At 34.7% G+C, this 14,525-nt stretch overlaps 1 protein-coding gene across 1 annotated transcript; it reads left to right on the top strand.

Annotated features, from left to right (window-relative positions):
- The first annotated feature begins 1,235 nt into the window (after window positions 1-1,235).
- PPD5 (PsbP domain protein (Mog1/PsbP/DUF1795-like photosystem II reaction center PsbP family protein)) lies at window positions 1,236-6,105 on the top strand. Its single transcript, XM_088959666.1, has 11 exons — window positions 1,236-1,435; window positions 1,503-1,669; window positions 1,859-1,979; window positions 3,407-3,456; window positions 4,237-4,304; window positions 4,391-4,489; window positions 4,822-4,881; window positions 5,057-5,116; window positions 5,201-5,255; window positions 5,617-5,666; window positions 5,756-6,105. The coding sequence occupies exons 1-11, from the start codon at window positions 1,353-1,355 to the stop codon at window positions 5,852-5,854; spliced, it is 912 nt and encodes a 303-aa protein (XP_088815792.1). The 5' UTR covers window positions 1,236-1,352; the 3' UTR covers window positions 5,855-6,105.
- The last annotated feature ends 8,420 nt before the right edge of the window (window positions 6,106-14,525 follow it).

Here is a 14,525-nt window from a genome sequence, read left to right as displayed (position 1 = left end):
CCATCCTTGACCCCAATTTCAAAATAACTCCTTATCCTTGACCTTGACTCCGAATAGAGATAAAAATGAACCTCTGTCCCTCGTCCCTGATGGAGATAGGTTTCCCTTCAGGACCCAAATTCCCAAAATTTTTTTAGTATTTTTAATTAAAAAATTATTTTGAAAAAAGAATTTACTTGAAAAATGAAAAACTCATTAACCTAAATTACTTTAACACTTAGATAGTATATATCTATTTGAATTGAGATGAATATGAATCTATTTAATAATATTTTAAAATATTTAATATATACAATTTTAAAATTTAAAATATAAATAATATTTTAAAGGAAAATTGTCTAAAACTCACCATAATATTTTAAAGGTTAAAAACTCATGGTGAGTTTTAGACATTTTAAAAAGTTGTGAGTTGGGGACATCACTCCCCGTCATCACTAGAGCAAATGACTTGAACATGCCTTGGTGAGTCCGAATAGGCAATGGAGACAGGGAAAACTGCTATTTCTAAATTAATCATTTTATTTAGGGTAAAAGACATAACCATATCCTCAGTTTTCATTAATTGGCTTAAACATACCTTGAATTTTTTAAAAGGACTTAAAGATACCTTATGATTCTTTTGTCCTTCATTTTCTTTCAAATTTTCAAAAAGAAGCACAGAGATTATAAATCCGAATATGAAGAGATTTATTGATGAATCTCATGCAATTCAAATCAAATTTTGACTAAACAGTAGACATTGGCTATACAATCCCATTTAACTTATTGCATTTGGAATCGGAAAGCTCATATTGAGATTGTTTGATGAGTACCACCCAATTCAAGTCAAATTCTAACACCAATTTAAACCCTAATAGATTCCAACGTTGTTGATGGATGATTCCAACATCTAAAATGTGCTTTCTAACATAATCAGAAAGCTCTTACTTCTCAATTCTTTTCCAACTATAAATCATAAGATCTACAGCTGTTAAAACATTTGATTTCAAATTTTAAAATTTGTTTGAATAATGATTTTGGGTGTCTAGGTTTTTGCTTAAGAGAAAACTTTTGGTGCCTTCAAGTTGATTTTGCTTTGTCTAATAAAAAGATAGGCTTTCCCCAACAAATATTGGATAATGGATAGATGAAGAAATAAGTGCCATAGGGGGCAAAATGGAATTTTAAAAATTTTAAATGAATTCACGTTATGTTTCATATCTTTAAAGTCCTTTCGGAAAAACTGAGGGTATGTTTAAGTCTTTTATCCTTTTATTTATTATTTTATTATTAATTTTGGGTTGCGTTATTCAGCCAAATGAGTGACTCGATACTCGAGTGGATGAGCTAACACTGAGTAGAGGAGAGGAACAATGACGACAGCTCTTCTCCCTCCCTCTCTTTCTCTTTCCAAATTCAGTAACCCTTCGTCTCCAAATCTTCCAATCCTTTTCAGGTACTCTCTCTTGCTCTCTCTTTTACACACCTCTCTCATAAGTTTGACCTCTTTTCTTTTGGTTCAGAAACCAGACTAGACGCAAGCTTTATCAGAAGAAGTGCCTATTAGCAGAGAAAATCCCATTCGTTTCTTGTTCTTCTTCAATACCCACTTCGGGAAATGACTTTCGAAAAAGGGATTTAGTACTGTTTGGCTTTTCTTCTACCGTATTTATGATCTTTCCACCTTCAGGTAAGCTAAAATGACGGCCTTCTTACGTATCATTTCCACTTTTTAGCCAATAATTTTATCTTTCACGTAATATATGTTGATTGAAAAGAATGATTTTTACAAAAGCTTCACATTTATGGGTTAAGTCAGTTCCCCTTAATTTTTACAAAAGCTCGGAGATGTTCTAATATGTAGCTTTGGTTTCCCTAGTTCTGGTTGCTGCTGCTGAGCCGGAAGAAGAGTTAAAAATGTCCTTACTAATTGATGATATAAATGCTTATTCTTTTCTGTACCCAGTGGAGTTGCCATCAAAGAAGTTTGTCTTCAAATGGTAGGTCATGTCTTGAATTGAATTGGAATTTCATTCGAAAAGAACAATACTGCCTTGCTTAATTGGCAACACGAATCTCTTGTTGTTAGCTATTTCTTTTAAATTCACTTCTTTCTTTGCTTGTTTATCCTTTTCTGGGTTTGTGATTACAATTGTACTGGAAAAAAGGAAAGTAAAACAAAGCTGCACAAGTAAAACCACCTTCAACTAAACAAATTGGGACTTATGGGAACGTCTTTGGTTCTTGCCCAAACAAAATCTTTCATGGCTTCTACCATCCTAGTTGTATTGAGTCACTAGTAATTTATCATAAGAAATTAGTCGATAATAATTTGAAAATTTAGGGACCATTACTTGGTGCAATGGTAAAATCTTGGACTGGCAAGCATGAGAATGCGGGTTCAAGTCTGAAAGCAGACACTTGTGCAAAAAATTGGCAAAGGTTAGGACGGTATTCAGTCTACCCCTCCCAAGATCCCACATAGCTGGGACCAACATTGGGTAATGGCCTTTTTTAATAATTTCAGTATTTGATTTCAATACCATACCTTTATTGATGTTTAAACATTTCGGTCCGCTAGTTTGAATCAAAGATTAAACTGGATCTGCTCACCTCCAGAGACAAGTCCATACTGTTGGATGGCGTAACAAAACATTAACAGGGAAACCCAAAATAACACTTTGTATTGGTTGAACTAGGTTAACTAGATACACCAAGGATTTTTATGTAGAAGGTATTGAACACTGAATTTGAACTAAAATTATAGTGTTTGACATGAATTGGAGTATCTATGTACTGTTCATCAAGTGAAGACTATCAGTCCAATAAACTCAAAATTGCTACAAATTGTCTTCGTCCTTGATGACTCATGTTTGTGGTAGTTGTTTGGAATGATTATAGGTTGTCCTTCCTATTGAAATTCTATTTACTATTTTAGACTTGTTACAAGGTTTCTGGTGGATGGTATTTATGAAAACGTAATTCCTTCTAAAAAATCCATTTCTATGCATCTTGAATAAGGATTGCTTTCATGTCCATGATCTATTGGATGTTCAACGAAATAAATGACTTCAGGAATATATTTATTTGTGGTCTTATGGTTGGTTATATCATTTCCATGTGATCTTTCTTTAAGAACTTAACCTTTTTTTTTCAAACTGGTGGATCTGTAAAAGTTTAATTGGTACTACTGAGAAATCACCCTTTATTGATTTTTCTTTCAGAGTTTTCTTCTTTTCTTTCCTTTTTTTCTTTCTTTTTTCTTTTAAAGATTTTATGCAGATTACTAATTGGCTACGGCAGCTATAGCTTTTACAAGTCTATGCATGCTATTCATGTTGCTTTATTCATTTAGAAGCCAAAACTACTAGTTCTTTTATAGTTTCTTTAAACTTTCAAAACCTGATGACTTTCATCTGTTTTCAAGGGTGGAATCCAGAAAACCAGAACGCTATTCTTCAGCTGCCCCACTATCTCGTAAGTTTGATATATGTCTTGTTTTATTTACTATGGCTCATTGTTCTTTCTCAAGTGCAATAAATTTTCTCTAGGAATGTTTACACCATAAAACAATGGCACATTGTTTTATTTACTTTGCTCCCTACCTATTCCATACAGGGTAGCAGTTCTGTCTGTGCTAAGCTATATTTTCTATATGCTTCGAAGTGGTAGACATGCTAGATACTTCAATTTTAAGTAGTAATATCGTGCAATTTGTTTGATTTCCTGCCATTCCTGGATTAAGTATTTTTCAAGGCCAAAAGGGCTGATAAATGATAGGAAACATCTCCAGCATTAGCCCAAAAGATATAACTATATCAGTTGAAGTTTTGTGATGCTGATCCTTGGAAAAGTGGTTGACCATGGAATCCTCCTGATCAAGAACCCACTTACAAATTGGATTATAAATCTTTTTTTTCTCGATTGTTCCTCACATTCCTCCATTGTTCCAAAAAGGCACAATACATCAGTAAATTAAAGATCTTTGAATTGGATCATCCTTTTCGTAAAGTGACCAATTAGTTGAGACTAAATCATCTGTGCATGAGCGTGAACAGCATTGGCAGGAAAGAAAGTGCTTTCAAATCCTCCTACCCTGATGTGAACACTCATTCTTTCTGCTTGTATACTTCGGTTGCCATATATTTTGGGAATTAATCCACATTCCATTCTAAACTCCAAGTATTACCTGATAAAACGTTTAGGAGCACTAGATATTATAAAAGAAAATTTAACTTGGTTATTGATGTTGTACAGCTGATGCACGCCAACGTATAGTGTCCGAGCGGGTCGACATAAAAGATAACCTCATAATTTCTGTTTCGGTAACTTCTAGAAGACAATGCTTCAACAAGGCACAACTCTACTTGTTCTTTGTCAAGGTTGATGATTTTGATCTTCTTTGGTCCAGATAGGTCCTTCCAATTCACAGTTCTTAAAAATGAAGGATAAGAAGACATGGAGCGCAAAAGATGTTGCTGATTCTGTTTTAGCTGATAAGTCTGCTTTGGTACCTAATTTCCTGAAACCGTTACCTAATACAACCTATAGTTTGGAATTCAGATTTTTTTTATTTCTGATTTATCCAATGAATTGATATCTTTTGCTTTGCTATGAAAAATATGTGAAAATGGTTGGAATTCATTATTTGATTGATGAGATCCTCTGGTGGACTGAAGCACATGCTTCATCAGTTGGATCTAGATTTATGGGATGACCCCTATCATGGTCAGAAAGCTGACTGACTCAGTCTATTATAGGGTGCTTATCTAAATTGTTTTTCTTCCTTGAAGTTTATCACTCAACCTAGTAGTTTGAACTTGTGCCTATGCTACTCTGCAGCGTGTCACTTCCAGTCAGCGTCTGGCTGAGAGCTCTGTTCTTGATACACATTCTAGTGAAGTAAGTTTTCCCTATTATTCACATTTTCTTTTCAAGTGATTTTTAATGTTTTCCTGGAGAATCGTATTTCTTTAATGTGGAACATTCCCCCAAAATCATTACCGTAAGTCTTGTTTTACAGTTAATACACTAATACGAGAATGATTAGAACCCTTCATTGTTTTCATTTTAACAGATTGATGGTGAGCCCTATTGGTACTACGAATATCTAGTTCGCAAGTCACCCACAAAATCTGTTAGTGTTTTCTCCATGAATTTTAAAACTTTTTACTTTATGGAATGCTTTGTTGCTGTTGTTGATCCTTGTAGAAAAATGCAGGCTCAAGAATCAAATATTTATCGACACCATGTAGGTTCTACTGCTGAACGAGATGGTAGGACCTTATTCCCATACTTCCTACCTGAAATGTTTGTCAGATATCGCTTATCACATTTTATCAACTCAGCAAAAGACTTATCCCGACTAGTTTGGGTCTCTTGTCAAATCCTATTTAACTATTATACTCTGTCACCACATCTTTTGTTGTTGTCTTTTTTAACAGTCAAACCACTTTATGGATGTTGCTAGAAGTTATACAAAACCTTTTTTTTTGTACATATCCAATCTTTGTTGGTTTCTGTAAGGTCTATGTTTAGATGCTTCAAAGTCTTAGCTTCCATTACTTGTTATTGCTTCTTTCACACTAGATGCTTCTTGTTAATTGCAGTTCTTTCATTTTTAACCTTTGGCTGCAGGTTACTTGTACTCATTGAATGCTTCTACTCTTACCAAGCAGTGGAACTTTGTAAGTCTCTCTCTCTCTCTCTCTCACACACACACACACACACACATTTTCACATGTAAACAGTCTGTAAACTTTCCGTTAATGTACAGATGGGACCTTTCCTAGAAAAAACGGTGGCTTCTTTTCGACTTCTTCCTCCCACAGAGAGCTACGTACCTCCATATAAAGATCCATGGAGGTTTTGGTGACAAATAGTTTCAGGATTCTTGTTCAATTTCACTTATTTTTTTCTTTGCATTATATAAAATTCAGATTTCTTGACTGGAATCACTTCCATTTCTGGTGAAAATTTTTTTCCATTCCTTGGGAGCAACAAGACTGTATCAATTGTTGTATCAGCGGCTTCTTACTTAGCTTAGCATGCAAGAGATGGTCATAGGTCATTTTCAGTCAATCAGGATTAGTTACATAACTTGAGAAGAATTTTGCATTGATTGAATACACTGCTCCCCTCTCATCTTTTTCATTTTTTTATGCAAACTACTTGTTTATTTTTTATCTGTTTGTTGATCAAAATTTATTAAATATAAGGCAGGCAATGATAAGAGCCAGGACACAAGTCAACAACTAAGTCGTTCTAAGGGCATGGATTGGGATCGATAAGAATTGGACATGCAATTGAAAAGTGACTGGATAGAAAGCTTAGATGATGCAAGATGCTGTCGAAATAACTCTGCACTGAAACATAAATGAATCATTGACTAACAAGGTTTTATTCGCCCTGAATCTTGATGAACTAGGTGTAACCCATCCAAGGAGAGTAGATGATTTGTCTGAAGCTCCTTTCCCCTAGCCTTTCTCTCGCTCCCTGGATGTGTTACACTTGGGCTGCGTTTGGATTGACAGACAATAAGAGAGAAACTGAAACTTGAAGGAATGTACTTATGGTCTGTTTGGTTTGTCATTTGTGGGAATAGGGTCCCATTCCGATTCCAACTGTTTGGTTGGGTGGAATTGGAATCCTCATTCCTACTCCTGGTGGAATGGCATTCCCCCTATTTGAAAGAATGGGCCAAATGGCCATTCCCTCCGCCTCCCCTAGGAATGAAATTTCATTCCAGCCAAGTCTGATTCTCATTTAGATTCCAGTCTGAACCAATTCTGATTCTGATTCTAGGGGATATCGATTCTAATTCTGATGGTGAACCAAATAGGTTCTAAACTCTCTTATTTTCGGACAAACCAGGCATAGCCATCGTCCATTGGAACCAAGGGAGATCATGATTTGGGGCACATATCTAAGAGATAACAAGAAAATGTAACATTTATACTTATTATAAGATATTAATTTTATGAAATAATGTGTCTGGTGTATTATATAAGTAACCTAGCTTAAACCAAAGCTGAGCCCACCCAAGCCTGTGTGCCAAGCTCAAGAACGAACTGAACTAAGTTCATTTACAGCACCAACTTGAGGACGGGAGAGTATAGTGCTGTCAATAGGCCAGGTCTGATCCGGATCAGGGTAGATCTGGTCAACCGATAAGTAAACGTGTAGAACCAGTCCTGAAACAGTAATAACAGACCCATAACCAACCCAATTAATCAGGATTATCAGGCAATTGACAAATTATCCATTTGTTAAATTGATGCATTTTAATTAGCATGATAATATGATAATATTACAAAGCACACAATGAGCAATATAGGTATTAGAATGGGCAGCCAAGACCCAGAATCAGCCCGATAATAGTTTAGACATGTGATACAGACCCAAACCCAATATACTGGTTCCAGATCAAGCAAAAATCATTTACACCTTGAGAGTACGGTATCCAGTCGTGCATTAGGAATATCATCTGTATTTACATTTTATGTGGGGATATATTCCCTATGTTTTAGCGATGCATACAATTAGGGCTGTAATCGGATTGGATTTAGCAAAATCTGAATCCGATAACTTGCATTTGAATCCGGTTAGATTTGAATTCAAATCCTAATAGATTTGAATCAGATTTGGATTTAATTCGATTCCGCTTTAATTTTTTAAAATACAAAAAAAAATAAAAAGTTAATTATTTTTTATATAATAAATTAATGTAAATATAACATACTAAATTTAATATATATATATATATATATATATACATATATTCATATATAATAAATATATAAAATATATTTTTTATAATGTTAAATATATTATATAAAATTATATTAAAATCAATAAATATTATAATATAATTAGATTCGGATTTTAATCAAAGTGGATAGAGCCAAATTCATATACAATCCTGATTATTAATTGGATGTAGATTACAAAATCCGAATCCACTTCGATCAGGCCTTAGATTTTCTGGTTTCATTGGCAATTCTACATATAATTGAGTCAGATTAGTTCTGCTGGCTCTACCTGACCATTGACAGCCCTAGGGAGGCAAGTGAGCAACCATCCTAGGGACAATTGAATTGGCATAACACAGCAGCGACTAAACCTTACGCCGATTGATTGATAAGATCTCCTGCTGGTTGTAGCAAGATCGAATCTCACCGGGACCTGGGTTGGGAGGGTTTATGGGTTTGGGGCACCCGATAGCACTTGCTGAATATACCACACGGATCTCTTTCTTTTATAACTCAAAGCTTATTTCGCAACATGAAATGGCAAACATTTTAGGAATATGGATATCTGCTGGTCACCAGTTGCGTCTAAAGTCGACGTAGTATGGAACCCGTGTGTCTCAAGAAATGATTACCTATGGAGACATCACCAAAATGTGTAAAATAACTCTTAGACAGGGCTTCCAACAAGATAATTACTACCTTCCAACAGAATTGGACATGCAACATCCAATGTATCACCTTCAACAATAATCTTTAGTGACAGAATGAGCAAATTTCAAGACTTCCAACAAGGATGTGGCTTCTGCCTCCTCTTCTCTGAGTGCAGTGGGGATCGCTATGGATAAGCAGCAAAGTAAGTTCCCAATATGATCTCTATCCACCACACCGAGCCCCGTAGATATATGGTTGCCATTGAAGCGTCGACATTAACTTTCCACCATCCAGCAGGAGGAGGGCACCAGACGGTCTGGTTAGTTGATGAAAAGGAGAGAGTTGGTGGTCCCACAGGATCAACATTTGTGTGAAGCAACTCAGCCAATAAAGCATCATAGGCATCAATTCTAGCTATGATCTTTAGTGGGCTGGCTCTTATGCCATGGAAAGTTGATTCCTTTTGAGCGAGTCCGGATCTCCTGTTCATGTCTACCCAATACAGTTACGCATGAAGAATATCTCATCTTTGTACACAGTATTGTATATGCAGAGGTAGATATTTTCAATTCACAAGGGTAGTGTGTTGTGGGTAGACGTGGGCAGGTGATCCAGAGTCCTTTCGAGCTCCCTAAGAGGAACCAATAGCTACAATCTTCATGGAAAATGGCCCATCATTATAGTGTGATTCCATGTTTAATTATGGAGAAAAGTTAAGATGATAGAAGGTATAAATATCTATAAAATAAAAGATTATAAGCATTGAATTTTAGTGTTTTAAGTATTAAATAAAATAATAACGAATCAACTAACAATTATAAATATTTTAAATTTCATCTTCCAAAATGCAAAATTCTCAATTAATTCAAATGACCAATTTAGAAGGAAGGAAACGTGTGAAGAATCATTCATATAATTGGATAACAGATCTATGGTTATTCAATAGTTTAGAAGAAAGAAAAAAAATTTAGTTAATTTGATCTATGCAAAAAAAAAAATCAATAAAAAGAAAATAAATACAATAACAAAAAAAATGAGAAAAAACAAATTTTAGATGTTATATTTAAAATAATAAAAAATAAAAAACTTATTTGATATATCCAAGAGTAAAAGAAGCTAATAAAACTTGATTTTTCCTAGTGATTTTTCATTTTTACTCTTTTTATTTATTTGGTCCATAGAAAAGTTTCTTTCATATACACTTGAGGATTATTCCTTTTTACGCTTCACACCTTGAAACTTAAGGCTTACGTCTCATCCTAACAAAGACTTAAGCTTCACAAACTGATGTTACATGTCCTAGAACGACCATTTAAATGCCCAAACCACCTAGACATAAACATGCCTTTTTTTTTCATCATTACAATCCCACCAAAAGTCACTATCTAATAATAGACATTTTTCCTCTAATCGCATTCACACATTAATTCGTCCTACTCCTTGAGATAAATATTTCTAATCATATACAGACATAAATTCGTCCTATTCCTCTAATCAGATGTTAGACGGGAGACCATGTCAAACACCTCCAACTTTAATGTTTGAAAAAGCATTATCAAACACCACCTATATTTAGAATTAGGTATAAACAAAACAAGACTCAAATTTTGCAAAATTATGATTCAATTTACCAGATCAAAATAATATAGAATTCTTTTTATTCTTTGGTTAACAATGCTAACATAACTGTAATTTCAGCACCGTTAAAGACCAACCCTAAAATTAAATAGGAATGAATCTTATCAAAATAATAAAATAGTTAGACCCAAGAATTTAAGTTTTCTTTTTTTTTTTTTTTTTTTTTATATTGATCCTTGTTTGATACATGCATAGGATCGTTAAGTGAACAGTACAATATCACGCCAACAACTCTTTTCTTACAAAAATGATAATAAGAGGATTGGAAACCGCACTACCATTGGAACAATTCATCCAGCGCACCAACTGGACTACCCCTTAGTTGGCTAGCATCCAAGGTTGCAATTCAGGCAGGTTGGATCAGATTGGTCAAGGCTAACCAAGACCCCACCCTGTTCCTATGATCACTAGAGTTGGGTCTGTCACTTAATAGGGAGAATTTGGTTATCCATCGCCTCCCAATCATGTCCCTACCGGCTACAATGGTGCTTGTGATGTTATGGTGACAAATCCAATACATTGAATTTATAGTCCCCAAGGCTCAGTTTGGAAGGAGTAAAAATATAAATATGCAGAGTGCAAAACCATGTATTCTATATTATTTTGTATGTATTTATACTTTACATATTTGCATTTGTATTCCTTCCAAACTGAGTTCAAGCCACAGAAAAACCTTATCTATATCACCAATTGTGAACTTGATACATGGGCAAGTGGTGCGGCATCTTTCCCACTGCTTCAACTTTCAAGAGTCAAATGGATAATTTTAAAAAATGAAAAAAAAAGAGAAACAAATTAAATAAAGGTGGTCTGCGGTTGGTTGAGGGCCGACAAATCGGCCAGACCACCTCTAGTCCTATCAACCAACCATAACAAAGGAGATCACATCCCCACCCCACAAGGGGCTGCCCCACAACGCCCTATAGCACATTCCCGCCATTTATTGGGAACATTACCCGATGATAACATCATTAGGACTAGTATTATTATCGGGAGATATGGATACATAACAAACATCGAACCTCAGGCGCTCAGGCCTACTTAGAACTGCAACTCAAACTGAGACGGTTGGATTAGGGCCGGCCAGGCCACCTCAAATCCTATCATCCAACCATAACAAACTACTTTAAGTCAAAGTCATCCATCGGTGGGGATTGGTGTTATCATGCGAAAGACAAGGACCACTTTTGTTTTGTTTATTTTTTTCGTTTTCTAAATTATGCATTTGGCTCTTAAAATGGGTCATGAAAGTTGAGAGTGAAAAATAATTGATTTTGCTCCTATTCCAATTTTGGAAATTTGTAATAACGACTCACAAAAAGAAGTAAAAAAGGACTTTCAAAATCTGATAACTCAAATTCTCAATCCCGTTCTCTAAAAAGGAATTGTATAACTTCAAGAGGAAGCGATGGCATTTGGCTCAAGGTTATCTTTCAATTTTAACGTACTAATCTTTCCCTCCAAGCGAATTAGAAGTTGATTCAAACTGAGTTAAATATTTGGCTATTTGAGTTTAGTTTGGCAGAAAAACATCAGGTTCAAGTTTGAACTCGAGCTCAATTTGAATTAGAAATATAAACTCGAATTAGGCTCGACTTAAAAACTTGTATGTTCGAGTTCAGCTCGAATTGAACTCGATACTGAACCAAATTTTATATAAAAATTATTTATTATTATATATAAAAAGTTAAAAACATTATATATAATATAAACCCGATTAGGTCCTTGAATCTCATAAGCCGAACTTCATTAGACTTGAACTCAACTTAATTAGCAAATAAACTTATATATTTTGCTAAAGCTCAACTTGAAACTCGATTTAAACCAAACTGAATTGAGTTTTTCACAAACAAACTCAAATAGCTTATGAAAAACTAGGATAATGTCAACACCTACAAGCAAATATATTCTACAGTTTGCATGCTTAAATTGTCTTTCCAACTGTTCACCTTTTCCTTCATTCCTTTGTGAATTAAGTTGTGTTTGGGTTAAGTAGTTGGATGGTTCAGGTTGACAACTAGTTAACCACACAACCTACAAACTGCTTGGTGGTGAGGTCCACTCAATTCACATAGAATTGAAGGAAAAAGTGAACAGTTGGAATGACATTTAAGCATGCAAACTGTATAACTATAGAATATATTCGCTTGTAGGGACGTTAAATGATTTTTTTCATGAGTTAATTCCAGTTCATCTCGTGGAAAGCTCGATTTTGTTCGATTTAAATTGAGTTTTGAGTTGGGCTCAAATCAAATATATAAGTTCATTTGCTAATTAAGTCAAGCTTGAAGGGAATTCAGATTATCTCTAGTTTGGTTCATTTGCTAGTTCGGTTTGAATCCATACCTATTCGCTTAAAGGGAAGATTCATACGTTAAGATTGAAAGAAAACCTTGAGGCAAATGCCCTCTCTTTCTTTTGAAGTGATACAATTCCAGTCTAGAGATAATACTTGAGACAATGTTTGTTTGAGCCATAAATGGGAACCGGGATAAATTATACACCCCAGTAAAATTTTGCATGTATTCGGTAGAGGTGTTAATACACTTCATAAATGGGTGTAAAAAATCCACCCTCGTCATTATTTTTCTTGTCAATACTTTCCTCGAAAATTAGTGAAAAATTTACATTGATAAAATTGATGTAAAACTTCATCTCTTTAAAACTGGATGAAACTTTTTTCTCTCTCCATATGAAAATAGGGCTTAAGACTTCTGTCCTCTCATACTTTTCTTTTTGAAGAAATCCTTTCAAATCCAAGATAAGGGTTTCGACATCATGAAAAAGCAAACCATCAACAACCAAAAAACTAAAACCGGTGAGAACACAAGAAATCTTTGATTCTGACAGGAGAAAACAAACCGGCAAGAAAATGGACAACCATCGTCATCAGTGGTTGACTTTGAAATTCTAAGCAGAGAAAACTAAGGTGAAAACATGAACAACCGTCACCAACAGGGTCATCTCTTATATTATAAGCGGAGAAAACTAAAACCACTGAGAATATGAGCAATAATCATCATCAATGGTCGTCTCTCATAAATGCAACCGGAGGGAAGAGTTATTAGATTTTGAAATTCCTTTTTTCTTCTTTGTGTTGAGTCGTTTTTACAAATTTCCAGTATTGGATCAGCGTGTGAACGTATCACAATATATATTCCACTAGTATTTATCATGTTTTGGATAGCGTGGACGATTGAATTTTATAAATTCAGTGTTACACCCTCTTACTTACAACCCACATTTTTAATTTTAAAAATATTTGAAATAACTTTTTTAAATTTTATTAAATTTTAACAAATCATTTTGTAATTAAGACTTTTTTTATTTTTAATCATGATTAATTTGTATTATTTTTCCACTATTTATCTTATTTACAAAAAAATTATAATTTTTACAACAGCGCAAATCATCTCATATATTAGTGCAAGGTTTGGCTGCAGGCCGTGGAACTAATGATAAGGTTTTGTGCTAGTATTTAAATATATGGGGTCTACATCTTTTCACAGTAAAGCTCATGAATTTATTATCACCTATCATTGGTTCCACAGCCTCATGAATTAAGCTAATCTGAATTCCATATATTATATATGAGATATATAGAATCAAAATACAATGTGTGAATTGAACCAAACTAGAGCTGTAAAACACTTCGATGGTTTCTTTATGATTAAAAAACATTTGTACACGATTTGTTTTCAAACTAATAAAAGTACTTGATAAATCATTTATTGACAATTAAGCGCCATTAAGCACCACATCAACGGAATAACGAATAACCGTTCAACCGTTAGAGTTCAAATCAGTCTCCCACAAATCCTCACCATGTATTGGGAACATCGCCCGATGATAACACCATCATTTCTGTTATTATCATCGAGAGATGTTCTCAATACACGACGACAGGGGCGGAGCTAAGGGGGACCCAGGGGAGCCATGACCCCCCCTATGGTCCAAAAATTTGCACACTCAGTACAGTTTTTTTATGTAAGTTTGTTCCCTTTCCTCACTTTTCACCCAATGGTTGGCCTCCCTTATGGCCCATCCATAAGTTTTGGCCCCCCTCATAAAAAATTCCTGTCTCTGCCCCTACATGACGAGGATATGATGTGGTACGTTGTGGGGGACTGATTTGATCTCTAACAGTTGAGAAAAACGTTAAAATAAAGTTTTTCCGAACTATTGATGTACACATAAATCATGACCAACTTAGTAAATATTTATACATATTGATAAATATAATGAGAAAAATACTTATTTAACGATGAATCAAACATACGCAGAATAATCCTTTCATTTCTAACAATAATTGGATTATATCAACAGATTTGGAATCCTTCCATTTTAGGGGAAAGAAAATTTTCTTCCACCGTCAGTCATGTTGATAAAAGCCCAAACCCAACGTCGGGGTTGATCTATTGGACGGTTTGGACCAGTGTGGCCGAGGTCACGCCCAGCCCAAATTGTGAACCGGATAAAATGAGAAGTCCCAAACTCCCCCCAACC

The sequence above is a fragment of the Nelumbo lutea genome, chromosome 8 (assembly GCF_056320005.1).
Source record: "Nelumbo lutea isolate HS-2025 chromosome 8, American lotus-T2T, whole genome shotgun sequence".
NCBI lineage: Eukaryota > Viridiplantae > Streptophyta > Magnoliopsida > Proteales > Nelumbonaceae > Nelumbo > Nelumbo lutea.
Note: the sequence above shows the minus strand (reverse complement) of the source record. Positions and strands in the feature narration are given on the sequence as shown.